The sequence below is a fragment of the Stomoxys calcitrans genome, chromosome 4 (assembly GCF_963082655.1).
Source record: "Stomoxys calcitrans chromosome 4, idStoCalc2.1, whole genome shotgun sequence".
NCBI classification, from domain to species: Eukaryota; Metazoa; Arthropoda; class Insecta; order Diptera; family Muscidae; genus Stomoxys; species Stomoxys calcitrans.
In genome coordinates, this window is record NC_081555.1 from 149,166,772 (window position 1) to 149,193,140 (window position 26,369).

A 26,369-nucleotide genomic window follows, 5' to 3' on the forward strand; every position below is an offset into this window, starting at 1 on the left:
TAGGTGCAGTGCATTATACAGTCGGCACCTCCCGACTTTTGCCTTTCCTTACTGGTTTTTTTCTCCAAAAATCCAAAAATTTTTGGTTTCCAAAAATCCAAACAATTTTCATACAACTGTTGCGGCTTTCGTATTCTCCTATGAGTTTTCACCCATTTGGGCTCCAACATTTTTGAAAATAAAACTCCAAAAGTTTAAAAAATGTCTACAATTACCAAACAAATAGTATCAAATATTGTAAATAGTTCCCTATCCATAGGCTTTAGGTGTGAATTTGAATGACAGCATTTATGTGTTTTTTTTTGCTATTGCTTATTGGGACTGTTGACTGCGTGTTGTTATTGCATTTACGTTTACTTTCGCATGCGGCAGTTATTTATTCATAATATTCGTGTATTTAATTTATTTAGTTTATCATTAGTTATTTATTATTGTTATTCTGTCGGTACGAAAACAAGGGAGAGGAAGCTTATTGGGGGGAGGGTAATAGGATAGGAAAAGGCCAGTGGGTAGTTGAGGAGATGTTATTGATAGTTAAACATACACACATTGTGTATGGCAGCGACAACGACAACGACGACAGCGACAATGGCTAATATGTACATATTTGGTTACTAATTATGATTAATTACATTGTAATTGAGCTATAATCCGTTTACATATTGTGCCGATTGTATCGACGATGACGACGTGGCCGATGACGCGAACAGCGAGGACAACGGCGACTGCAACAGCATATGCCGTCTGTCATCGACAATTTGATTGTGGCCGATATCGTTAAGTGTTCGTGTCGATGCCAATAAGAGTATTAGGCTAATTAATACAACTATGAGTTGGCATCGATGGGCGCCGCACTATGGACGTCCCCCATTGTTGTGGTTATAGAGATTAGCATCGGTGCCACGTTCCTTGTAGAGGCGACCATTTTGATTTCTTGCCCCATCTTCGTGGCGATTTTCTTTGAGCACAATTTCATTCTTCTAAGTCAAGCATTGAAAATGAAAATGAAAAAATAATAAAAACGAATTGGTTTGTTTAATTAGTTTGTGAATAACTAGAATAAGACTTGATTGCCATGCTAAATATGTGTGTTTTGTTTTTTTTTTTTTTTTTTTGAAAACTTACCGTCACTTCATTCATATCCTCTTCACGAAGGATTTTCTTTCCTGGTCTTTCCATTTCTATAAGAAAATAAAAACAAAGAAAAATAGTTAAAGTTTAATTAAATTCAATACAAAAACCTACAAAGAAGCAAGTAAAGCAAATAGAACCCCATTTTGATACCCTCCACCATAGGATGGGGGTATATTCATTTTGTCATTCGTTTGCAATACATCGAAATATCCATTTCCAAGCCTATAAAGTATATATATTCTTGATCAGCGATCTAGCGACGATCTAGCCATGTCCGTCCGTCTTTCTGTTGAAATCACTCTGCAGTCTTTAAAAATTAAGATATTGAGCTGAAACTTTGCACAGATTCTTTTTTTTGTCCATAAGCTGGTTAAGTTCGAAGATGGGGCAATATCGAATTAAATTTTGATATAACCCCCATACAGACCGATCCGCCGATTAAGGGCCTAAGGCCCAAAAAAGCCAAATTATTATCCGATTTTGCTGAAATTTGAGTCAGTGAATTGTGTTAGGCCCTCCGACATCTTCTTCAATTTGGTTTAGATCGGTCCAGATTTGAATATAGCTGCCATATAGACCGATTAGCCGATTTGGGGTCTTAGGCCCATAAAAGCCACATTTATTATCCGATTTTGCTGAAATTTGGGCCAATGAGTTGTGTTAGACCCTCCGACATTCTTCTTCAATTTGGCTTAGATCGGTCCAGATTTGAATATAGCTGCCATATAGACCGATCAGCCGATTTGGGGTCTTAGGCCATAAAAGCCACATTTATTGTCCAATTTTGCTGAAATTTGGGACAGTGATTGTGTTGAGCCCTTTGATTTTCTTCTTCAATTTGGCCTGGATCGGTCCAGATTGGTATATAGGTACCATGTAGACCGATCTTTCGATTTACGATCTTGGGACCATTAAAGGCGCATTTATTGTTCCATTGCGCTGAAATTTGGGAGAGTGAGTTGCGTAAGACTCTTCGACAACTTCCTGCAATTTGGCCCAGATCGGTTCAGATTTGGATATAGCTGCCATATAGACCGATCAGCCGATTTAGGGTTCTAGGCCATAAAAGCCACATTTATAATCCGATTTTGCTAAAATTTAGGGACAGTGAGTTGTGTTATGCCTTCGACATTTTTCTTCAATTTGGCCCAGATCGGTTCAGATTTGGATATATCTACCATATAGACCGATCCTGTCGATTTAAGATTTTGGCCTCTAAAAGGCTCATTTATTATCCGATGTCGCCGAAATTTGCAAAAGTGAGTTAGACTTACTTCTGCAATATGAAATAGATCGGTCCAGATTTGGATATAGCTGTCATATAGACCGATCTCTCGATTTAAAGTTTTGGGTCCATAAAGGTCGCATTTATTGTTCGCATTTATTGTTATGTCACCAAAATTTGGGACAGTGAGTTGTGTTTGGGACAGTGAGTTGTGTTGTTTCGACATCCTTCTTTAATTTGGCCCGGATCGTTTCAGATTTGGATATAGCTGCCATATAGACCAATCTGCCGATTTAAGGTTTTGGGCCCATAAAAATCGCATTTGTTGTGCACGATATCACCCAAATTTGGGTCACTGCGTTAAATTTAGCTCCCACCACATACTTGTGCAATGTGGCACATATCGGTCCAGATTTTGATATAGCTGCCATATAGACTGATCTCTCTATTTAAGTTTTTGGGCCCAAAGATATCGCATTTATTGTCTGATGTCGGCAAAATTGGGGACAGTGAGTTGTTTTGGGCCCTTCGACATCCTTCTCTAATTTGGCCCAAATCGGTTCAGATTTGGATATAGCTGCCATATAGACCGATCTGTTGATTTTAGGTTTTGGACCTATAAAAGGCGCATATATTTCCCGTTTCGCCGAAATTTGGACAGTGATTTGTGTTGGGCTCTGTGACTTTCTTATTCAATTTGCCCAGATCGGTTCAGATTTGGATATAGCTGTCATATAGACCGATCCACCTATTTAGGTCTTAGGCCTATAAAGGGCACATTTATTATCCGATTTTGACAAAATTTGGACAGTGAGTTGTGTTAGGCCCTTCGACATCCTTCGTCAATTTGGCCCGGATCGGTTCAGATTTGGATATAGCTGCCATATAGACAGATCTCTCGAATTAAGGGTTTGGGCCCAAAAAAGTCGCATTTACTGTCTGATGTCGGCAAAATTGGGGACAGTGAGTTGTGTTGGGCCCTCGACATCCTTTTTTTAATTGGCACAGATCGGTTCAGATATTGATATAGCTGTTATATAGACCGATCTCTCGATTTAAGTTTTTTTTGCGCGGACAATAAATGCGCCTTGCCTTTTTAGTCCGATTTCGGCGAAATTTGGGACAGTGAGTTGCGTTAGGCTCTTAGCTGCCATATATACTGATCTCTCGATTTAAGGTTTTGGCCCCTAAAAGGCGCATTTATTGTCCGACGTCGCCCAAATTTGGGACAGTGAGTTGTTCGGCCAACTTAATGCCTTTATACTCGCTCTCTTTAAATTTCTTTATCAATCTAATCAAATTGCTTTTAGTCCCCATTTAAATACTCGCACGGTATATTGTGTTAATATTGATTTGTAGTGCGATTGAGCGATTTGCATATTTTCTTTTCCATTAAAATTTGCTTTTAATCTTACCGTATAATCGAATTGTGCCCTCTGTGTCACCGATGCTATTTTTCGATATGCATTTGTATCCGCCAAAATCGCTCGATTGCAGACGTCTGATATGCAAAACCATTTCAATGGAATACATGTTGACCTCCTTTTCGGTTAAAAGGTAACGGTCACCGGCAATAATCATTTCACCTGAAAATATGAAAATAAACAAAATTTGAATATTTAATAGAGCTGTACAAAAAAAAGGAACGTAACCAAAACAAAAACTCGAGATAAAAAACATTTAAGGATGCTATTTCCCAATGGGGGATTATTGGGGGTAAGAGGATAGCAAAATTGCAATGAAATGATATCGATTGGACATTAAATGGGAACTCGTTGTTTTCTTTCTCGGTGGTTTTAAATGCCGAAAATGTTGTTGGGTCTTTAAAAAAGAAATTGTATCAATTTTATTTTTAAAGTAAAATTCATTTTCAATTTCGCCTTTGGAGAACTGTTTTTTGATAAAATGTTCTTCGAAGAAAATTTTTGCATTTGTGTCTTTAAAGAAGAAAATATTTAGCATGCAGATTGAGGATGGATTGTAACCCGTCTGTTATGCAGACGATGTTATAATACTTCTAAGGGGTAAGGATCCGAACGACCTGAAAGGGTCCTGCATATGGCATACGAGTGGGCTAGACCTAGCAGTACCAATATTGATCCATAAAAGACCGAAATCTGTCTGAAAGGAAGGCAAATTGGCACCAGCAATTTAACGCACAACGTTTCTTCAACAGAACGATTTCGATATCTGACAAGGTCAAATACTTAGGAGAGTTCTGGGACAGGAAACTGTATTGGAAGTGTCATATTCTGGAGAGTACCGAGAAGTCTCACAGATGATGGATGAGCCGTAGGCTCAAAATGGGGCTTGAATCCGAGAATTGTCCACTGGCTCTACAAGAGCGGGATTAGACCAATACCTACTTACGCCTCAGTAGTTTGATGGACTGTGATGGAGAAAAAGTGCAACATAAGGACCATAAAACAGGTTTAGAGAACATGTTGTCTTGGCATAGGTAGAGCGATGAGAATCTTGACCACTAGGGCACTTGAAACTATTCTAGATATTCGACCCATTGCCATATAGATTAGGTGTGAGGCAGCCATTGCGGCTATGAGAGAATTGATAGAGGATAGGAGAAGGTCCTACCTTCGCGGTATAAACGAGACGACGATAGGAAATCTGGAAATAAGGGAAGAGGTTTCCGATCGGATACCTGAAACGACACTTAAGGTCGAGTGCGAGGCACTGCTGCTATCACCAGCAGCCCTGCTGCTATCACCAGCAGCCCTGCTGCTATCACCAGCAGCCCTGCTGCTATCACCAGCAGCCCTGCTGCTATCACCAGCAGCCCTGCTGCTATCACCAGCAGCCCTGCTGCTATCACCAGCAGCCCTGCTGCTATCATCAGAAGCACTGCTGCTATCATCAGCAGCACTGCTGCTATCATCAGCAGCACTGCTGCTATCATTGAGGTCGAATGCGAGGCACTGCTGCTATCATCGAGTGCCAGGCACTGCTGCTGCTATCTTGGATTGACGGAACAAGTATTCCCATCTGAAAGATAATGTTACACGGATGGATCAAAGCAAGAGAACAGCGTGGGCTTGGGGAATTGAGAACCCAGAGACTGAGATATGTTTTAGACTACCTGACCATAAAACAGTGCTGCAGGCGGAGATCCGACCGATCACGGAATGCGTGAGGTGGTTTGGTGCTTAAGCGAGGACGTAAACTTCTTAACAGACAGTAAGCTGGCCTTAAGGGAAGTTAAAGTCACTAACAGTCTTGGAGTGTAAGATTTGGAGATTAACGCCTTCTCTGAGAATGCCACGATCTCCATCGTTTGGGTGCCTGGCCATAGTGGAGTAACTGGGAATGAGAAAGTAGACGATTTGGCTGTGAAGGCCAAGGGACTACCGTCAATAAACTTGGTTAACTCGAAGCCTTTCGGGTCGACGCAGTCCGAGTTAAGGGCATGGGCGACAAACGCTGTGGAAACAGTCGCTAGAACTGCGAAAATCCAATGGGGTGATCCGTATCGTCAGAGGACGAGTCTAATACTGAAAGGAAGTAAGAAGGAGGTCAATATAGTTTTTGTTATCACAACGGGGCACACAGGACTACCAGCTCACTTTGTCAAAATCGGTGCGTCAAGTGATAGCATGGAAGATCACCAAAGAGTTGACGCCCTGCGGCACGCCGTTTGGTCCTTTATCATTGAGTTAAAACTAAAATCGGACTGCACTCATTGCAATGTGAGAAGTTTGCCCCAGTTCCTTAACGGAATATTCATGGGCAAATTTGCAAGTGATAGCATGTGTAGGTCATGTGGGGAAGATGATGAGTCGTTGGAGCATTTCCTAAAGGACATCGTTACTTAGGTGGGGACACAATACCAGACATGAACCAACTTAGGGGAGTGGTATGGAAAACTATTAAGGATTTTGTAAGCTGCACGGAATTCCCAACTAAAAATTTTCTTTTTATACCCCCCACCATAGGATGGGGGGTATACTAATTTCGTTATTCTGTTTGTAACTACTCGAAATATTCGTCTGGGACCCCATAAAGTATATATATTCTTGATCGTCGTGACATTTTATGTCGATCTAGCCATGTCCGTCCGTCCGTCTGTCCATCCGTCCGTCCGTCTGTCTGTCGAAAGCACGCTAACTTCCGAAGGAATAAAGCTAGCCGCTTGAAATTTTGCACAAATACTTCTTATTAGTGTAGGTCGGTTGGTATTGTAAATGGGCCATATCGGTCCATGTTTTGATATAGCTGCCATATAAACCGATCTTAGGTCTTGACTTCTTGAGCCTCTAGATTTTGCACGACGTGTTTTGTTATGATATCCAACAATTGTGCCAAGTATGGTTCAAATCGGTTCATAACCTGATATAGCTGCAATATAAACCAATCTTGGGTCTTGACTTCTTGAGCCTCTAGAGTGTGCAATTCTTATCTGATTGGAATGAAATTTCGCACGACGTGTTTTGATATGATATCCAACAACTGTGCCACGTATGGTGCAAATCGTTTCATAACCTGATATAGCTGTCATATAAACTGGTCTTGGGTCTTGACTTCTTGAGTCTCTAGAGGGCGCAATTCCTATCCGATTTTAATTAATTTTTGCACGAAGTATTTTGTTATGATATCCAACAACTGTGCTAAGTTTGGTTAAAATCGGTTCATAACCTGATATAGCTGTCATATAATTTAGCACCTAAATGACGGTGGTAACTACAATTTTCAACAGATCTATACAAAATTTGGCACGGATTGTTCTGCTGCTAGTCCCAACATATCCGCAAGATTTCATTAAAGTCGGTTCAGATTTTGCTATAGCTTCCATATTTTTATCGCCAGATTTGCACTTAAATGGCTGTAGTAACTACAATTTTCAACCGATCTGCACAAAATTTGGCACAAATAATTTTTTTATCAATCTTAAAGGGTCTGTAGTATTTCATGAAAATCGGTTCAGATTTGGACATAGCTTCCATTTATATGTATAGCCCGATTTGCACTTAAATGGCCGTAGTAGCTTCGATTTTCAATCGATCTGCACAAAATTTGGCACTGATTGTTTTGTTAATGAGCTTAACCTATCGTCAAAATCGGTTCAGATTTGGATATGCACTTATGTATCAGTAGTAACAACAATGTTCAAACGATCTGTTCCAAAAAAAGTCGGCTCAGATTTAGATATAGCTCTCATATACATATATCTATTGCCCGAAATTATAATTGTTGCACAAATGTAGGGTACTATATAGTCGGCTCCGCCCGTCTTTTGTCCTTCCTTATGGATTTGGTCATAAAACTGGTTTATTTTTGGCTTCCTTTCCTGTAAACTTCATTATCCAATAATCCGTTACTTTTGACTATTTTAACCTTTGACTCCAGTTAAGTGCAGTTCAGACATCTGTCACGTTTATAATAAATGTCATATGCACTCAGTTTAGACACATACTTCGTTTGACTGGCTGCTACATTGGTACATAGAGACACTGAAGAAAAATGGACAAGGGACACAAATTCAATTCCAACACCATTTCTCTGTCACCGCTCAAACGCTTTAAGTTTTTAAACGTTTTTCATTCCATTGTCATTTGTAGAACGCTTCCGAAATGTCATTGCGATAGACGTTAGGAAGCACTAAGCACGAAGTTAATAAAGACAAATTGTATTGAAAATGAAAAATTGCTTCCTTGGCAGTGCCATCATCATGGCCCGCTTACACTTCATCAACTTGAAGAGGAAAATTGAAAAGTTAAAGAATTTCAACATACCCCCTGCCAGCGCTAGGGGGAGAACAAGGCATACCAGGACAATACTCACCATTTTCTCTTTGCCAATAATTGATGGCTTTGGGTGATGCTTCCACATTGCAAATTAAAGTGACATCTGTCAGGACGGGAGCACCCACCAATTGATTGGGAACTTGTACCAAAGGATGAACTGCAAAGACACACATAAACAAAAGAGACACTCAATAAGCAAAACAAGCCAACAAAACCATTAATAAATAAATTTGTGGTGTGTTGGTGTTTTCGTTTGTGTGTGTGTGTGTGTGTGTGTGAATTAAACAATAAATTAATCTCCTCTCAAGTCTCACCAAGAATTTAATGAATTTGTTTTCTGGTTCCCAAATCTGTCTGTGGCTATAGACATTTTTTTTTTATTTTTTTTTCTTGCTAGATTTTCCGGCTTTGTCTTTTAAGCCTGCAGCAGCCCAGGATGTTACTGTGATCCATGTCAATTTAACCTTTTTGTTTTGTTTTTTTTCCCAACTCCAACATATTGATTTATTTTTAGTTTTTGTTTATTTTTTCTTTTTTGTTTCTCTACAGTCTTTGCCTTTCCTATTCCTTTGCCATGTTTTTAGACCACAGCTGTTGGTTGGTGAATCCAACGAAAACATTGCAAACTCCAAAACCACCGACTGGTGCATGTGGCCCATGGAGTGAATAAAAAAAAAAAGAAAACTACGAAGGCAAAACAAATGGAAAGCCAACCAACGGGAAAAATCCCTTCTTTCAAACTGATGCGATTTTAATTGAAAATGAATTAGTTTGTTACCGCTTGCAGCTAAAAAAACAAACAGTGGCACGCTGACTTTGTCAGAGAAAGGTTAGGGAGTTTTTTTTTTGTTGGGCGAAGAGATAGGAAAGATGGGGGTTCGTATATAAACAAAGATTTTCTAGTATAAATTTTTAAGTAAAAAACAGTTTTTTTTCGCAGGAGATAAAAAATCAAAATATTTCTTGAAGTTATTGGGTTGCCCAAAAAGTAATTGCGGATTTTTTAAAATGAAAGTAAATGCATTTTTAATAAAACTTAGAATGAAATTTAATCAAATATACTTTTTTTACACTTTTTTTCTAAAGCAAGCTAAAAGTAACAGCTGATAACTGACAGAAGAAAGAATGCAATTACAGAGTCACAAGCTGTGAAAATATTTGTCAACGCCGACTATATGAAAAATCCGCAATTACTTTTTGGGCAACCTATATTTTTATGTTGTTGGTTCAACAAGCTTAGACTAATGTGTTTATATTTCTTGCTTCTACAATATTTCAAAACAAAACAAAAAAAGCTCTTTAAAGAGTCTTAGCATTTGTGGTGTATTAAATGTATCAGGGGCGAAATGCAATGATGGCGAATTCGACATTGCCAGAGCCGAAAAAATTTAAAATTGAGCATACAAATATGAAATAAATATTGGGCACGGTTAAGTCAAAGAAAAAGGAGCGGAGTTTAATCCTTGCCATGTTCTTGTAGACATTTATGCTAGCAGTCAGCATGTTGTGCTTTGCTCATAAAATGAAAGTTTATACATTGAATAGACTTTTAACATTTCATTGTATACGGCTAAGATGAAGCGTGTCTGTTATGTGTTCCCTATCCCATGCGAAATTTGGATATATTCATAGCACCTCGTCGCCTACGGCTAGAGAACAAGTGTGAATTTTGTATCCCATAATATAACCGAAGCTCATACTGAATTCCTTTCTATTCTTCATCAGTATTATCATGTCTTAAAAAGGGCCCAATCTTCCGTGGGATCTTGGCAGTCCTTATTACGTCGTCTTGATTCCGCCATGTCCCATAACCGCTCCTCCTGCATGTCTATTAAGACTTCGAGTTTATCTTCGTGAAATCTCTATCCCTTACTGCCTGACTACGCTCTCTCATTTCTTTTACACTACTGTGACCTGGTAGTCAAACAATGCAGATTCTACCATTCATAGTGTAGAAGTTTACGTTAGGTTGAAAAGAGGTTGCAGATATTAATCCGCCCCATGCCACAATGGACATACACCTTAGCCAGTAATTGGCTTGTTGTGCGTCCGTCTGTCCGTCAGTCCATCCGTCCGTCTGTCCGTCCGTCCGTCCGTCCGTCCGTCCGTCCGTCCGTCCGTCCGTCCGTCCGTCTGTCCGTCTGTCCGTCTGTCCGTCTGTCCGTCCGTCTGTCCGTCCGTCTGTCCGTCCGTCTGTCCGTCCGTCTGTCCGTCCGTCTGTCCGTCCGTCTGTCCGTCCGTCTGTCCGTCCGTCTGTCCGTCCGTCTGTCCGTCCGTCTGTCCGTCCGTCTGTCCGTCCGTCTGTCCGTCCGTCTGTCCGTCCGTCTGTCCGTCCGTCTGTCCGTCCGTCTGTCCGTCCGTCCATCCGTCCGTCTGTCCGTCCGTCTGTCCGTCCGTCTGTCCGTCCGTCTGTTCGTCCGTCTGCCTGTCCGTCTGTCCGCCTGTGTGTCTGTTTGTCAGTCCGTCTGTCTGTTCGTCTGTCTGTCCGTCCGTCTATTCGTCCGTACGTCTGTTTGTCCGTCCGTCTATTCGTCCGTCCGCCCGTCTGTCCGTCTGTCTGTCTGTCCGTCTGTCTGTCTGTCCGTCTGTCTGTCTGTCCGTCTGCCTGTCCGTCTGTCCGCCTGTGTGTCTGTTTGTCAGTCCGTCTGTCTGTTCGTCTGTCTGTCCGTCCGTCTGTTCGTCCGTCCGTCTGTTCGTCCGTCCGTCTGTTCGTCCGTCCGCCCGTCTGTCTGTCCGTCTGTCTGTCTGTCCGTCTGTCTTTCCGTCTGTCCGTCCATCCGTCCGTCCGTCCGTCTGTCTGTCGAAAGCATGCTAACTTCCGAAGGAGTTTAGCTAACCGCTTGAAATTTTGCACAAATACTTTTTATTAGTGTAGGTCGGTTGATATTGTAAATGGGCCATATTGGTGCATGTTTTGATATAGCTGCCATATAAACCGATCTTGGGTCTTGACTTCTTGAGTCTCTAGAGTGCGCAATTCTTATCCGATTGGAATGAAATTTTGCACTACGTATTTTGTTACGATATCCAACAACTGTGCCATGTACGGTTCAAATCGGTCCATAACTTGATATAGCTGCCATATAAACCGATCTTGGGTCTTGACTTCTTGAGCCTCTAGAGTGCGCAATTATTACCCGATTTACCTGAAATTTTGTACGACGGATCCTCTCATGACCGCCAACATACGTGTTTATTATGGTCTGAATCTGTCTATAGCCCGATACAGCTCCCATATAAATCGGTCTCTCTATTTTACTTCTTGAGCCCCTGAAGGGCGCAATTTTTATTCGAATTGGCTGACATTTTACACAGGTCTCCAACATATAATTTAATTGTGGTCCAAACCGGACCATATCTTGATATCGCTCTAATAGTAGAGCAAATCTTTTCTTATATCCTTTTTTTGCCTTTGAAGAGATGCCGGGAAAAGAATTCGTCAAATGCGATCCATGGTGGAGGGTATATAAAATTCGGCCCGGCCGAACTTAGCACGCTATTACTTGTTCTTTCTGCCGAATAGAGGTTTCTCCTCCCTCCTTTTCTCCCCATTCCTCTCCTTCATCTGGCGCGTTGCTACTGATGGCAGGGCTTCAGTAGCATCTCGACACTCTTAGTCGTCCATGGGTTTTGTGGAGAAGGCTTCCGGTACCCAAGTACGGATTTGGCGGCATTTTCCACGGACTGGGCAATAGTTTGGCACTGCGCCATTATATCATCGGAACAAGGAGTGCTTTCATCAAACAAACTCGACTGACCCGAGTGGAGTATGCCGCTGCCATTTGTTGTGTTTGCAGCTTTTCAATGTCCAGCTTCCGTGCAGTGTCAGATCGTACTTTCCTCGCCATGTTCAAACGGGTGCGAACCTTTGCTTCAACAAGGTAATGATCCGAATCTATATTCGCTCCACGTCTCGATCTGGATGAATGCCTTCCATCTATCACAACGTGATCAATTTGGATTCTCGTGTTTTGATCGGGTGATAGCCATGTAGCTTTGTGAATATTTTTACGTTGAAATCTGGTGCTACTAACTACCATGGTTTTTGCTTTATACATCCGCCACCGCGTATACTGCATCTTCTCTATAAAGAGTGCGGATATTCCAGGTGCAGATCCGAAAATCATGGTTCTTTTTTAGTTTGTGTGGTTCGTCAACGTGGGGGGGGGGGGGGCTTGTTACTATTCCATTGTTTCTCATAGTAGTTCTTATAGTTTTCCGGGGCGGATTACTGGCACACATGTATCCCTCATTGTGGCGAGCCGCTTGCTTAAAGATCCGACGCTCGCCACCAGCCGCCCCTAACCTGATAACAGACGCTGATGTTGGCCATTGGTTATTTGAAGGCGCCAATAACACTCCTTGTCATCTCGAGTATCATTGACACACAGTATTTTATTAAGAGCCAGTGCCACCTTACTCCTCACTGATACTCTCCTCTCGAAATCGAAAATCTATTCATCATTCCGTTTGTAATACCTCGAAATATTGTTCTGTGACTTCATTAAAAAGATATACTCTTTATCGCAATGACATATTAAGTCGACGTAGTCATGTCCGTATGTCCATCATGGCCGTCCGTCCATTATGTCCGTCCGTAGGTTAATAATTCATCTCCATATACATCTCCCCAGTACAATGTTTCAAAATTTCTACCAAATATTCCGAAAAATTACTTTAAATGTCCTTCTCCCAATTTATTGAAATAAACAAAGGTTAGATATGAAACACCGAAGTTTACACCCACACAGATAATCACATTGTGATGAAACTTAAATACTTGTAAAACTAATTTGCTTCAGAAGCCACAAAGTAACCAAGTGTTATGAGATTGTTTTTATTATTATCGGCAAAACAAGAGAGATATACACACGCACACATGTGTATGCACAAAAAGCAATAAAATATTACAACATATAAACAATATTCTAAGACAATATGTTACACCAGACCAGGAAACATACAAGAAAAAAGGAAAAAAAAAAAAACACACACACACTGACATAAACCTCAACACACAACATGAGACAACTTGGCAAGAAGGAAGTGTATCACTAACGCACACACACACACACCCATATGTGCAAGCGAGCTGACTTAAGTAAAAAAACCATCTCAATGATATGTTATATCCGTTTTCCTTCTGTATCAAACAGGCTGACAAACACACACTCACACATGAACGAATTCTCTTCAATAAGCACGCATCCTTGCTCTCCCAATAATACTCAAACAGATGTCGAAAGTCAAACCAAAGTAGATGGATGCCCTGGCCATGAGTGGATGATCAGATTCAAAGGCACAAAAAAAGAAACAACAAAACTAAATACTTTGTTTGTTAGTACAAATTCAATAAATTGACCAACATTTGAACTATGAGGCAAGAGCAACAGCAGCAACAGCACCAGTAGCACCAACATCCTCATCCAAAATCATTGATGTGTTGCCTGCTACCACTATTTGTTGTATCATAGATGGACAAGAGCTGATAAAGTACAACAAGGCAAAAAGGAAATGAATGCCAACATAGACCATAGGGTTATGAAATGGGTATATCCATTGTACATACTCACCACAATGGTTATAGAAGTTTCTTTAAGATTTGAGAAACCAATGAATGATTTTATTTACAGTTGCCTCCTAATGTAGTTCACTGTAGACCATAACAGCCATGAAAACCAAAATTATTCACTATCGCCTAATAAATACACTTATTATTGGCTCACACACAGGGTCCTCTTAGTAACCAAAATTAGGTGGTGCATCTGGTTGGCCATTTCAATAACCCTTTGCCTACTTGTGGCATGCATTTCTCCATTCAACTTGTGGACATGAGGCTACTATGTGCGTTCGTCTGTCCATCTTGAGTGTCTGTCTGTCCGTGCCTAACCGTATGCTGGTCAACAACAATAAGTCATAGTGTATGCTACGTAGAGCAGACACATAAAACACAACTCACTGAGGCCTTCCACTCCCTTTGATATAAAAAGTCAACACTTTGCTTTGGTTTATCAAACAATAACAGTATCATAGTCGTTTCCATCATCATCGCTGTCATCATTATCATCATCTACGTACTCATTGGACTTTGGCAACGGCCACATAGGCAGCCAACAAACTTTAATGAATGGGCCAAATGGCTGAATGTTGAACCAAAAAAAAAAAAAAAGCTGTTCTCTATGGTAGAGAAGCGACTACTACCAAACAATTGCCAATATGTTGCACAAAGCCAGCAAAGTCACTACGGAGTGGCTGCGGGAGCAGCAGTAGCTGCAGCCATTCTTCTGTTCACAAATTTCGAGGGCCATACAACGAAAATGAATTGCAAAAAAACGAATTTAACGAAGAAAGGCAAAATGACAAAACAAATATTGCCTCAAGTGTGCAACAAACCAGAGATGTTACTTTGCTTTGTTCGTTCGCTGAAGTATTAAAGCCCTAAAATGATGCCAGAAGATACATATGTGAAAAATAAAAGGGCTTAAAGACCACGGCTATAGGTAGCAAATGGTTCTCTAAATGAAAGGACCATACCCAGGATACACCAAGGATTTTGGGAAATTTTGAAAAGCGTCTTACCTAAGAACCTAAACTATTTAACAATTAAATTAAAATATAAGTTTAGCAGAAATGTTTATAAGAATTTGGCGCCATGAACAGTCACTGTGTAATATTTCAGTTCATTCGAATAAGAATAGCGCCTTGTAGGGGCTCAAGAAGCAAAATCGAGAGATAAGTTTATATGGGAGCTGTATCAAGCTATTGATCGATTCCGACCATATTAGACACGCATATTGAAAGTCCTGAGAAAAGCAGTTGTAAAAAATTTCTGCCAAATCGGGTGAAAATTCCGCCCTCTAGAGGCTCAAGAAGTCAAAATCCCAGATCGGTTTATATGGCAGCTATATCAGGTTATATACCGATTTACGCCATACTTATTACAGTTATTGGAAGTCATAACTAAACACCTCATGCAAAAATTCAGCCAAATCGGATGAGAATGGCGATCTCTATTGGTTCACGAAGTCAAGATCCAAGATCGTTTTATATGACAGCTATACCAGTTTATTAACCGATTTGAATCATACTTAGCAGTTGTTGTTGGAGGTGATACCCAAATACTACATGCAAAATTAGGTTAAGTCGGACTAGAATTGCGCCCTCTAGAGGCTCAAGAAGTCAAGACCCAAGATCGGTTTATATGGAAGCTATATCAAAACATGGACCGATTTAAACCGTACTTAGCGTAGTTGTTGGAAGTACTACCAAAACACTACGTGAAAAATTTCAGTTAAATCGGAAGAGAATTGCGCCCTCTAGAGGCTCAAGATGTCTAACCCAAAATCGGTTTATATGGCAGCTATACCAAAACATTTACCGATTTAAACCGTACTTAGCGTAGTTTTTGGAAGTACTACCAAAACACTACGTGCAAAATTTCAGTAAAATAAGATAATATAAGGATAAGAATTGTGTCCTCTAGAGGATCAGGAAGTCAAGATCCTAGATGGGCTTAAATGGCAGCTATATCAAATCGTGGACCGATATAGCCCATTTTCAATCCCAACCGACCTACACTAACAAGAAGTATTTGTGCAAAATTTCAAGCGGCTGGCTTTACTCCTTCGGAAGTAAGCGTGCTTTCGACAGACAGACGGACGGAAGGACGGACGGACGGACAGACGGACGGACATGGCTAGATAGACATAAAATGTCACGACGATCAAGAATATATATACTTTATGGGGTCTCAGACGAATATTTCGAGTAGTTACAAACAGTATGAAGAAATTAGTATACCCCCCATCCTATGGTAGAGGGTATAAAAACAATTAAAAAGGCGAAAAGTTCGGCCGGGCCGAACTTTGGATACCCACCCCCTCTGGAATATATGTAAACCCCCTTTCATCAAAATCCTGTGAAAATTTCGCACTTTATGTCCCATACCCGTAATATCGAAATATGATCCGATTTGGAGCAAATACTAAAAAAAACAGTAGCTATATCTAAAAATTAAACGATCTGAACTATATACGTCACGGATGTCGAAAAGCCTAACATAAGTCACTATGTCAAATTTCAGTGAAATCGGACAATAAATGCGCCTTTATGGGGCAAGATTTTAAATCGAGATACCTGTCCACATGGCAGCTATATCCAAATCTGGACCGTTTTGGGCCAAGTTGCAGAAAACTGTCGAAGAGCCTAACGCAAAGCACTGTCCCAAAATTCGGCGAAATCGGATAATAAATGCACCTTTTATGGGCCCAAAACCTTAAATCGGAGGATCGGTCAATATGGCAGCTATATCCAAATCTGGACCGATCTGAGCCAAATTGACGAAGGATGTCGAAAGGCCTAACACAACTGACCGTCCCAAATGTCAGGAAAATCGGCTAATAAATGTGGCTTTTATGGGCCTAAGACCCTAAATCGGAGGATCGGTCTATATGGCAGCTATATCCAAATCTGAACCGATCAGGGCCAAATTGAAGAAGGATGTCGAAGGGCCTAACGCACCTCACTATACCAAATTTCAACAAAATCGGATAATAAGAGTGGCTTTTATTGGCCTCAGACCCTAAATCGGAGTATCGGTCTATATGGCAGCTATATCCAAATCTGAACCAATCAGAGCGAAATTGACGAAGGATGTCGAAGGGCCTAAGACCCTAAATCGGATGATCGGTCTATGTGGCAGCCATATCCAAATCTAGACCGATCTGTGCCATATTAAAAACAAATGTCCAGGGGCTTAACATAACTCACTGTCCCAAATTTCGGCGACATCATACAATAAATGCGCCTTTTATGGGCCCAAAACCTTAAATCGGAGGATCGGTCTATATGGCAGCTATATCCAAATCTGAACCGATCTGGGCCAAATTGACGAAGGATGTCGAAGGGCTCAACACAACTCACTGTCCCAAATTTCAGCAAAATCGGATAATAAATGTGGCAGCAATATCCAAATCTGTACCGATCTGAGGCAAATTGACGAAGGATGTCGAAGGTCTTAAGAAAACTCACTGTCCCAAATTTTTAGCAAAATCGGGTAGTAAATGTGGCTTTTATTGGCCTAAGACCCTAAATTGGAGGATCGGCCTATATGGCAGCTATATCCATATTTGGACCGATCTGAGCCAAATTGACGAAGGACGTCGAAGGGCCTAACACAACTCACTGTCCCAAATTTCAGCAAAATCGGATAATAAATGTGGCTTTTATGGGCCTAAGACCATATATCGGAGGATCGGTCTATATGGGGGCTACATCAAGATATAGTCCGATATAGCCCATCTTCGAACTTAACCTGCTAATGGACAAAAAAATGAATCTGTGCAAAGTTTCAGCTCAATACCTCTATGTTTAAAGACTGTAGTGTAATTTCAGTAGACAGACGGACGGACATGGCTAGATCGTCTTAGATTTTTACGCTGATCAAGGATATATATACTTTATAGGGTCAGAAATGGATATTTCGATGTGTTGCAAACGGAACGTCGAAATGAATATACCCCTACCCTTCGGTGGTGGGTATAAAAAGGTGCATAAAAAAGCAGTCATCAAAAATTTAATGCATTTGAAAGCAACTGCATTACTTGCTATTGTGGAATAAAGGCAAGTCAAAAGCATCGAACATATGGTGGATGCATTATAAAAGCAATCTGTTCTCTCATGGGGGTATACTAATCTAGTCATTCCATTCGTAACAACTCGAAATATTGATCTGCGACCCCATATGAAATTATATACTCTGGATTGTCTCGACATTCTGAAACTATCCAGCCATGTCCATCCATCCGTCTGTCCAAGTCACGGTAGCGGTTGAACGCTTAAAGCTAGCCGCTTGAAATTTTGCTCAGATACTTCTTAGGTTGTTGGGGATTGTAAATGCACCATATCGATTCAGATTTGGCTAAAGCAACCCATAAAAACCGATCCCTCAACTTTACTTCTTGAGCCCTAGAAGCTTCTATTTTCATCCGATTTGGCTGAAATTGGACACAAAGACTTAAGTTATGACTTCCAATATACATGCCAAGTAAGATCGGAATCGGTCTACAAACGATATAGCCCCCATATCAACCGATCCCCTGATTGGACTTCTTCAGCCCTTAGAAACCTCAATTTTCATCCAATTTGCTTAAAATTTGCAACACAGACTTGAACTACGACTTCAAACATCCATGCCGAGTATGATCCGAATCGATCTGTAAACAGATATAGGCCCCATAGAAACCGATCCCCGGATTTGACTTCATCAGCCCTTAGAACCTAAATTTCCACCTAATTAAGGTTTTGATTTGGCCCAAAAACCCATTTTATGACATAAAACATCAGTGCCCAGTTTTATCCGAATCGGTTGATATGGTGATATAGGCCCTCTAAGTACCGATAACCCGATATGACTTCTTGAGAACAAAATAATTCATAAACAAACTCAGTACCTCGGTACCCAAAATTCGGCTAGAATGAACTTAGCACGCTTTTACTTGTTAAAGATTAATGGTTTGTCAATGGCAAACGAAAATGTTTTTTTTTCGCTGTTATTCAAAACGGAAGTAGACGTGCTGGGTGGGTATGCCATGCGTATGATGAATATATGGCAACTAAGATCAATTATAAATAAGTATACGCACCGAGGGTCGTTGATGATTGCAGATAAGAAATGGAGAGATAAATCCAGAGTTAAAGAACAATGAAAGAGATTTTTATACCCATCAGCATGTGATAGGGGTATACTAATCTATTCACTTTATTGGAAACACCTTGAAATATTGATCTAAGACCCTAAGAGGTACATATATTCTTGACCGTCTCAATATTCGGAGTTTATCAAGCCATGTCCGTCCGTCCGTCTTTCACGATAGCGGTCGAACGCGTAAGGCTAGAAGCTTGAAGTTTTGCACAGATACTTACTTACAGTGTAGGTTGTTGAGGACTGCAAATAGGTCATATTGGATCAGATTTGGATATAGCTCCCATACAGTCTTCAAAAATTGAGATATTGAGCTGAAACTTTGCACAGATTCTTTTTTTGTCTATAAGCAGGTTAAGTTCGAAGATGGACCAAATCGGACTATATCTAGATATAGCCCCCATATAGACCGATCCTCCGATTTAGGGTCTTAGGCCCATAAAAGCCACATTTATTCTCCGATTTTGCTGAAATTTGGGACAGTGAGTTGTGTTAGGCCCTTCGACATCCTTCGTCAATTTAGCTCAGATCGGTTCAGATTTGGATATAGCTGCCATATAGACCGATCCTCCGATTTAGGGTCTTAGGCTCATAAAAGCCACATTTATTGTCCGATTTTGCTGAAATTTGAGACAGTGAGTTGTGTTAGGCCCCTATACATCCTCCGTTAATTTGGCTCAGATCGGTCCAGAGTTGGATATAGCTGCCATATAGACCGATCCTCCGATTTAGGGTCTTAGACCCATAAAAGCCACATTTATTATCCGATTTTGCTGAAATTTGGGACAGTGGGTTGTCTTAGGCCCCTATACATCCTCCGTTAATTTGGCTCAGATCGGTCCAGATTTGGATATAGCTGCCATATAGACCGATCCTCCGATTTAGGGTCTTAGACCCATAAAAGCCACATTTATTATCCGATTTTGCTGAAATTTGGGACAGTGAGTTGTCTTAGGCCCTTCGACATCCTTTGTCAATTTGGCTCAGATCGGTTCAGATTTGGATATAGCAGCCATATAGACCGATCTCTCGATTTGAGGTTTTGGGCCCATAAAAGGCGCATTTACTGTCCGATGTTGCCGAAATTTGGGACAGTGAGTTGTGATAAAACTTTCGATATTATTTTTCAATTTGGCTCAGATTGGTCCAGATTTGGATATAGCTGCAATATAGACCAATCTCTCGATTTAAGGTTTTGGGTCCATAAAAGGCGCATTTATTGCCCGATTTCGCCGAAATTTGGGACAGTGAGTTGTGTTAAGCTCTTCGACATTTATCTGCAACTTGGTCGAAATCGGTCCAGATTTGGATATAGCTGCCATATAGACCTATATCTTGATGAAAAGGCTTGGCCCAATAAAAGTCGCATTTATAATCCGATTTCACTGAAATTTGACACAGTGACGTATGTTAGGCTTTTCGACATCCGTGTCGTTTATGGTTCAGAGCGGTTTATTTTTACATAAAGCTACTAAAAAGAGCAAAATTTTGTTTTATACAGTTGAACAATGACTTTTTCTTATTAGTATTTGGTCCAAATCGGAACATATTTCGATATAGCTGCTATGGGTCATAAGGTATGCATTTTTCCCGGGATTTGACGAAAGGTTGTTTACATATATACCCGAGGTGGTGGGTATCCAAAGTTCGGCCCGGCCGAACTTAACGCCTTTTTACTTGTTGAAGAAGCATTTGACTGGTTTCCTTTATCGCGATTTCATTTTCGACCAAGAAAAATCATCAGAAGGAGATATCAAATGGATCATGGGTGCCTTACAAACATTCAAACTAGAGTAAGTTGTAAGGAAAGCGCAAACAGACAGACCAAACGAAAGGCACGTCGCATGTGGTGTAGGTCACTGCCATGGATTAATATCCGTATCCTCTTTTCATTATAACCTTACCATACCTGCTTAGTAGTTTTGTGCGTTTGTGCGATGGAGAAAAAATGCAACATCAGGATAACACAACAGGTTTAGATAACATATTGTCTTGGCAAAGGCAGGGCGAGGTCCTCTTCACGCCAATAAGAGTACTGAAGACTATTCTTAACATCAGACCCATAGAGATACAGATCAAATGTAAGGCAGCCACTGCGGCTATGACACTCAATGGGTGGATAGGAGCAGGTCACATTATGCCGGTATAAAATAGAAGGAATGAAAGAGGTTTCGGATCGGATGCCTCTCACAACACTTGAGGTCGGATGCGAAGCACTGCTCCCAGCGGCACAGTCTTGGATTGACGGAACTCTGATATTGCGATCAGGAAGATCATGCTGCATGGATGGATCGATCAAAGCAAGAGGACAGAGTGGGCCTGGGGTCTACATTGAGAACCCAGGGATTGAGATATTTTTCGACAGCCTGAATATAATTTGGTTCTGCAAGCGGAGATGAGGGCCATCACCCTGATGGTCAGGGCTAGATCAAATTTTAAATTTTCAATGAAATACATTTTTTTACAATTTCATTTTACATTGGAATTTGTCTAAAAAATTCCCTGATATTTTGCATTTGGAAAAAATGTTATTAAAATTTGGTTTATAAGCTATAAGAAGCCTGGACACATTTTTTAATAGATGGCTGCGCACGAATTTGATCCTTCCTTACTGTCTTAAAAAAAACTCTCATTACCATACGTTATAGAAAAACTTTTAAACTTTCCATCCTTTGTTCTTTAAATTTGCAGTACTTCTGTTATGCTCCGAGACGAGTTCAATGAATTCTTCAAATAGCGACAACTACCACAAAAGCACACACACACACACATACACAACCATACGTGTGTGCTTACAAAAATGCAAATAAATATTTAATTAAGTTCGAATGATTTCATTGCCGGAGTCACCTAACCACAATATTTAAACAAGCCATTTTATCTTTGCCACGATCCTAAATAAACATTTTTGGTGACTTCTGTTGCCACATTCCCACACCAACTCATAACACAGTCTGCCATGCCATCATGGGAATGGGATGAAAATCACCCAAAGGACTCTTATGCTGTTCAAGCGAGACAAGCTATTAAGTCGAGTCAAAGGAAAAATCTATTCAAATAAACAAAGAAAAAATAAATCAAAATACTCTCAATGACTGTGAGGATAGCGATACATATCAAATGCAATGAGAGCGAAGACACATCTAGCCATACAAAACCCATACCATCTGTAAATGCATAAGTAGTCTTTTTAGCAGCGTATCTTACAGTGTTACCCAGTTTTAAGATTTTCCTAGCAACTGGGGAAGATTTTAAAAGTTCGACAAGAAATGCGGGGAAAATTACTAAAATACAAAAATTAAATTTTAGGAGAATTATTTTGATTATATTATCTCTTAAAATCAACTTTAGACAAAATTTTCGTTAAAATCAAATTTATCAATAAAACCAGTAAGGAAAGCCAAAAGTCGGGCGGTGCCGACTATATAATACCCTACACCACCTCGTGCATGTAGTACTTTTTATATGTAGAACTTATCTCGAAATCTATTCAGACTTAATTTGGATAGCAATTGAAATAGCAATTTAGAACCTTGCAAGATTTTCCTACTATAGGACAAAAGATTTGGATTACCACATCTTTAAAAGGCTATATCGGATAAAAGAATATATGAGAGTTATATCGAAAGCTGTGCCAATTTTAATGACACATACTGGGACATGAAATAGAACATCTCACGCCCTATATTGTAGAGATGTGACAAAAATTGTGGATTTACTGCCTTAAAAGTCCATATCGGATGAAATATACACATTGGAGCTATATCTAAATTAAGACGGATTTTAATGAAATTTTGCGCACGTATTGGAACGTCAATTTAAGCGTCTCATGCAAAATCGGATAAAAATTGTGGATTCTACAGCCTTAAAAGGCCATATCGTACGAACGATATATATGGGAGCTATATCTAAATCTAAACAGATTTTTATGAAATTTTGCACACATATGAAGACGTCAAAAAAAGCACCTCATGTTAAATTTTGTAAAGATCGGACCAAAATTGTGGCTTCTACAGCCTTAAAAGGCTAAATCGGATGAAATATTTATATGGGAGCTTTATCTTAATCTGAACCGATTTTTATGAAATTTTGCACATACGTTAAGACTTCACAAAAGCGACTCCACGCCAAATTTTGTGGCTTCTACAGCCTTAATAGTCCAACTGGATGACATATATATTAAGAAGCTATATCTAAATCTTAAACGATTTTGATGAAATTTTCAAGATATATTAAGATCAGTAACAAAACAGTCCGTGTCAAATTTTGTGCAGATTGGTTTATAATTGTAGCTACTACGGCTATTTAAGTTCAAATCGGGCGATGCATATATATGGGAGCTATATCTAAATCTGGAACGATTTTTATGAAATTTTGCACACATATGAGGACGTCAAATAAAACGTCCCATGCCATATTTTGTAAAGATCGGTAAAAAATTATGGCTTCTACAGCCATAAACGGCCATATCGGATGAAAGATATATATGGAAGCTACATCTAAATCTGGACCGATTTTCATGAAATTTTCCACACATATATTAGGACGCCAAAGAAAACACCTCGCCCAAAATATTTAAAAGATCGGAATAGAACTGTGGCATCTACATCCTTAAAAGTCCATATCGGATGGAAGATATATATGGGAGCTATATCTAAATCTATACCGATTTTTATGAAATTTAGCACACATATGTAGACCTCAAATAAAATACCCAGTGCCAAATTTTGTAAAGATCGGACGAAAACTGTGGCTTCTAAAGCCTTAAAAACCATATCGGATGAAAGATATATATGGGAGCTATATCTAAATCTAAACCGATGTTTTTCAAAAACAATAGCGTTTGTCCTTGGGTCAAGGAAGTGGCATGTGCAACATTTCGTGACAATCGGACAACAAATACGACCTGCACTTTGATTACAAGAATACATGGTCTCACAGATGGACATGGCTAAATCGAATCAGAAAGTGATTCTGAGTCGATCGGTATACTTATCAATGGGTGTAGCTCTTCTCCTTCTTAGCGTTGCAAACAAATGCACAAATCTGTAATACCGTGTACCACAGTGGTGGTGTAGGGTATAACAAAAGCATTTTAAAACAAATTTGTATGAAACACAAATAAAAAAAAAAAAAAAATAAAAAGGCATTAAGTGAGGCCGTGCCGAACTTTGGATACCCACGAGTATATATGTAAAAAGCCTTTCATCAAAATCCGCTGAAAATTGCATACCGTATGTCCCATAGCAGTTATAACGAAATAAGATCCGATTTGGACCAAATACTAATAAGTACAAGTCATTGTTCAATTGTGTATAACAAAATATTGGTCTTTTAAGTGGCTATATCTAAAATTAAACAGATCTGAACCATATACAACATGGATGTCGAAAAGCCTAACATAAGTCACTGTGTCAAATTTCAGTGAAATCAGATTATAAATGCGCCTTTCTTGGAGCCAAGACTTTAAATCGAGATATCGGTCTAAATATATGACAGCTACAATATACTCAAATCTTTATCGATTTAGACCAAATTGCAGAAATATATCCCAAATATCGGCAACAACAAGGAATCGGTCTACATGGCAGCTATGTCCAAATCTGATCCGATCAGGGCCAAATTAAAGAAAGATGTCGAAGGTCCTAAGACAACTCACTGTTTCAAATTTCAGCATAGTCGGATAATAAATGTAGCTTTTATGGGCCTAAGACTCTAAATCGGCAGATCGGTCTATATGGGGGCTATATCAAGATATAGTCCGATAAAGCCCATCATCGAACTTTATCTGCTTTTGGACAAAAAAAGAATCTGTGCATAGTTCCAGCTCAATATCTCTATTTTTAAAGACTGTAGCGTGATTTCAACAGACAGATGAACAGACGGACGGACGTGGCTAGATGGTCTTTTCGATTTTTACGCTGATTAAGAATATATATACTTTTTAGGGTCGGACATGGATATTTCGATGTGTTACAAACGGAATGACAAAATGGATATACCCCCATCTTTCCAAAATAATTTAAAAAAAAAAATTTAAAATTTTAGACATTTTAACATTTTTATACCCACCACCGAAGGATGGGGGTATATTCATTTTGTCATTCCGTTTGCAACACATCGAAATATCCATTTGTGACCCTGGTCATGTCCGTCCGTCTGTCTGTTGAAATCACGCAATAGTCTTTAAAAACAGAGAAATTGAGCTGAAACTTTGAACAGACTCTTTTTTGTCCATAAGCAGGTTAAGTTCGAAGATGGGCTATATCGGACTATGTCTTGATGTAGCCCCCATATAGACCGATCCGCCGATTTAGAGTCTTAGGCCCATAAAAGCCACATTTATTACCCGATTTTGCTGAAATTTGGGACAGTGAGTTGCGTTAGAGCCTTCGACATCCTTCGTCAATTTGGCTCAGATTGGTCCAGATTTGGATTTAGCTGCCATATAGACCGATCCTCCGATTTGTGGTCTTAGGCCCAAAAAAAGCCACATTTAGTATCCGATTTTGAAGAAATATGGGACAGCGAGATGTGTTAGACCCTTCGACTTCCTCCGTCAATTTGGCTCAGATCGGTCTAGATTTGGATATAGCTGACATATAGACCGATTTCTCGATTTAAGGTCTTAAGCCCATAAAAGCCACATTTATTATTCGATTTTGCTGAAATTTGGGACAGTGAGTTGCCTTAGGCCCTTCGACATCCTCCGTCAATATGGCTCAGATTGGTGCTGATTTGGATATAGCTGCCATATAGACCGATCGTCAAATTTAGGGTTTTAGGCCCATAAAAGCCACATTTATTATCCGATTTTGCTATAATTTGAGTCAGTGAGTTGTGTTAGGCCCTTCGATATCCTCCGTCAATTTGGCTCAGATCGGTCCAGATTTGGATATAGCTGCCATATAGACCGATCTCTCGATTTAAGGTCTTAGGCCTTTAAAAGCCACATTTGTTATCCGATTTTGCTGAAATTTAGGACTGTGAGTTGTCTTAGGCCCTTTGACATCCTCCGTCAATATGGCTCAGATCGGTTCAGATTTGGATATAGCTGCCATATAGACCGATCCTCCGATTTAGGTTCATAGACCCATAAAAGCTATATTTATTATCCGATTTTGCTGAAATTTGGGACATTGCGTTGTCTTAGGCCCTCCGACGTCCTCCATGAATTTGGCTCAGATCGGCCCAGATTTGGATATAGCTACCATATAGACCGATCCTCCGATTTGGGGTCTTAGGCCCATAAAACACGCATTTATAGCCCGATGTCGCCGAAATTTGGGACAGTGAGTTAAGTTAAGCCCCTTGCCATACTTCTGCATTATCGCACTGATCGGTCTAGATTTGGATATAGCTGCCATATAGACCGATCTCTCGGTTTTAGGTTTTGGGGCCATAAAAAGCGCTCTTATTGTCCGATGTTGCCGAAATTTGGGACAAAGAGTTAAATTAAGCCCCTCCACATATTTCTGCTATAGGACATAAGGTATGAGTTTTGCACCGGATTTTGACGGAAGGTGGTTTACATATATACCCGAGGTGGTGG

General features: G+C 40.0%; 1 protein-coding gene across 1 annotated transcript in view; it reads right to left on the reverse strand.

Moving 5' to 3' along the window:
- Positions 1 to 288: 288 nt before the first annotated feature.
- Positions 289 to 26,369, reverse strand: part of LOC106091903 (immunoglobulin superfamily member 10) — a 145,852-nt gene continuing 119,771 nt past the window's right edge. The window contains exons 7-10 of the mRNA XM_013258597.2: positions 8,153 to 8,272; positions 3,775 to 3,945; positions 1,126 to 1,181; positions 289 to 980 (exon numbers count right to left, since the gene is read on the reverse strand). Of these exons, the coding sequence (XP_013114051.2) occupies positions 855 to 980; positions 1,126 to 1,181; positions 3,775 to 3,945; positions 8,153 to 8,272 (473 nt within the window). The 3' untranslated portion in view covers positions 289 to 854. The remainder of the gene's footprint in view (positions 981 to 1,125; positions 1,182 to 3,774; positions 3,946 to 8,152; positions 8,273 to 26,369) is intronic.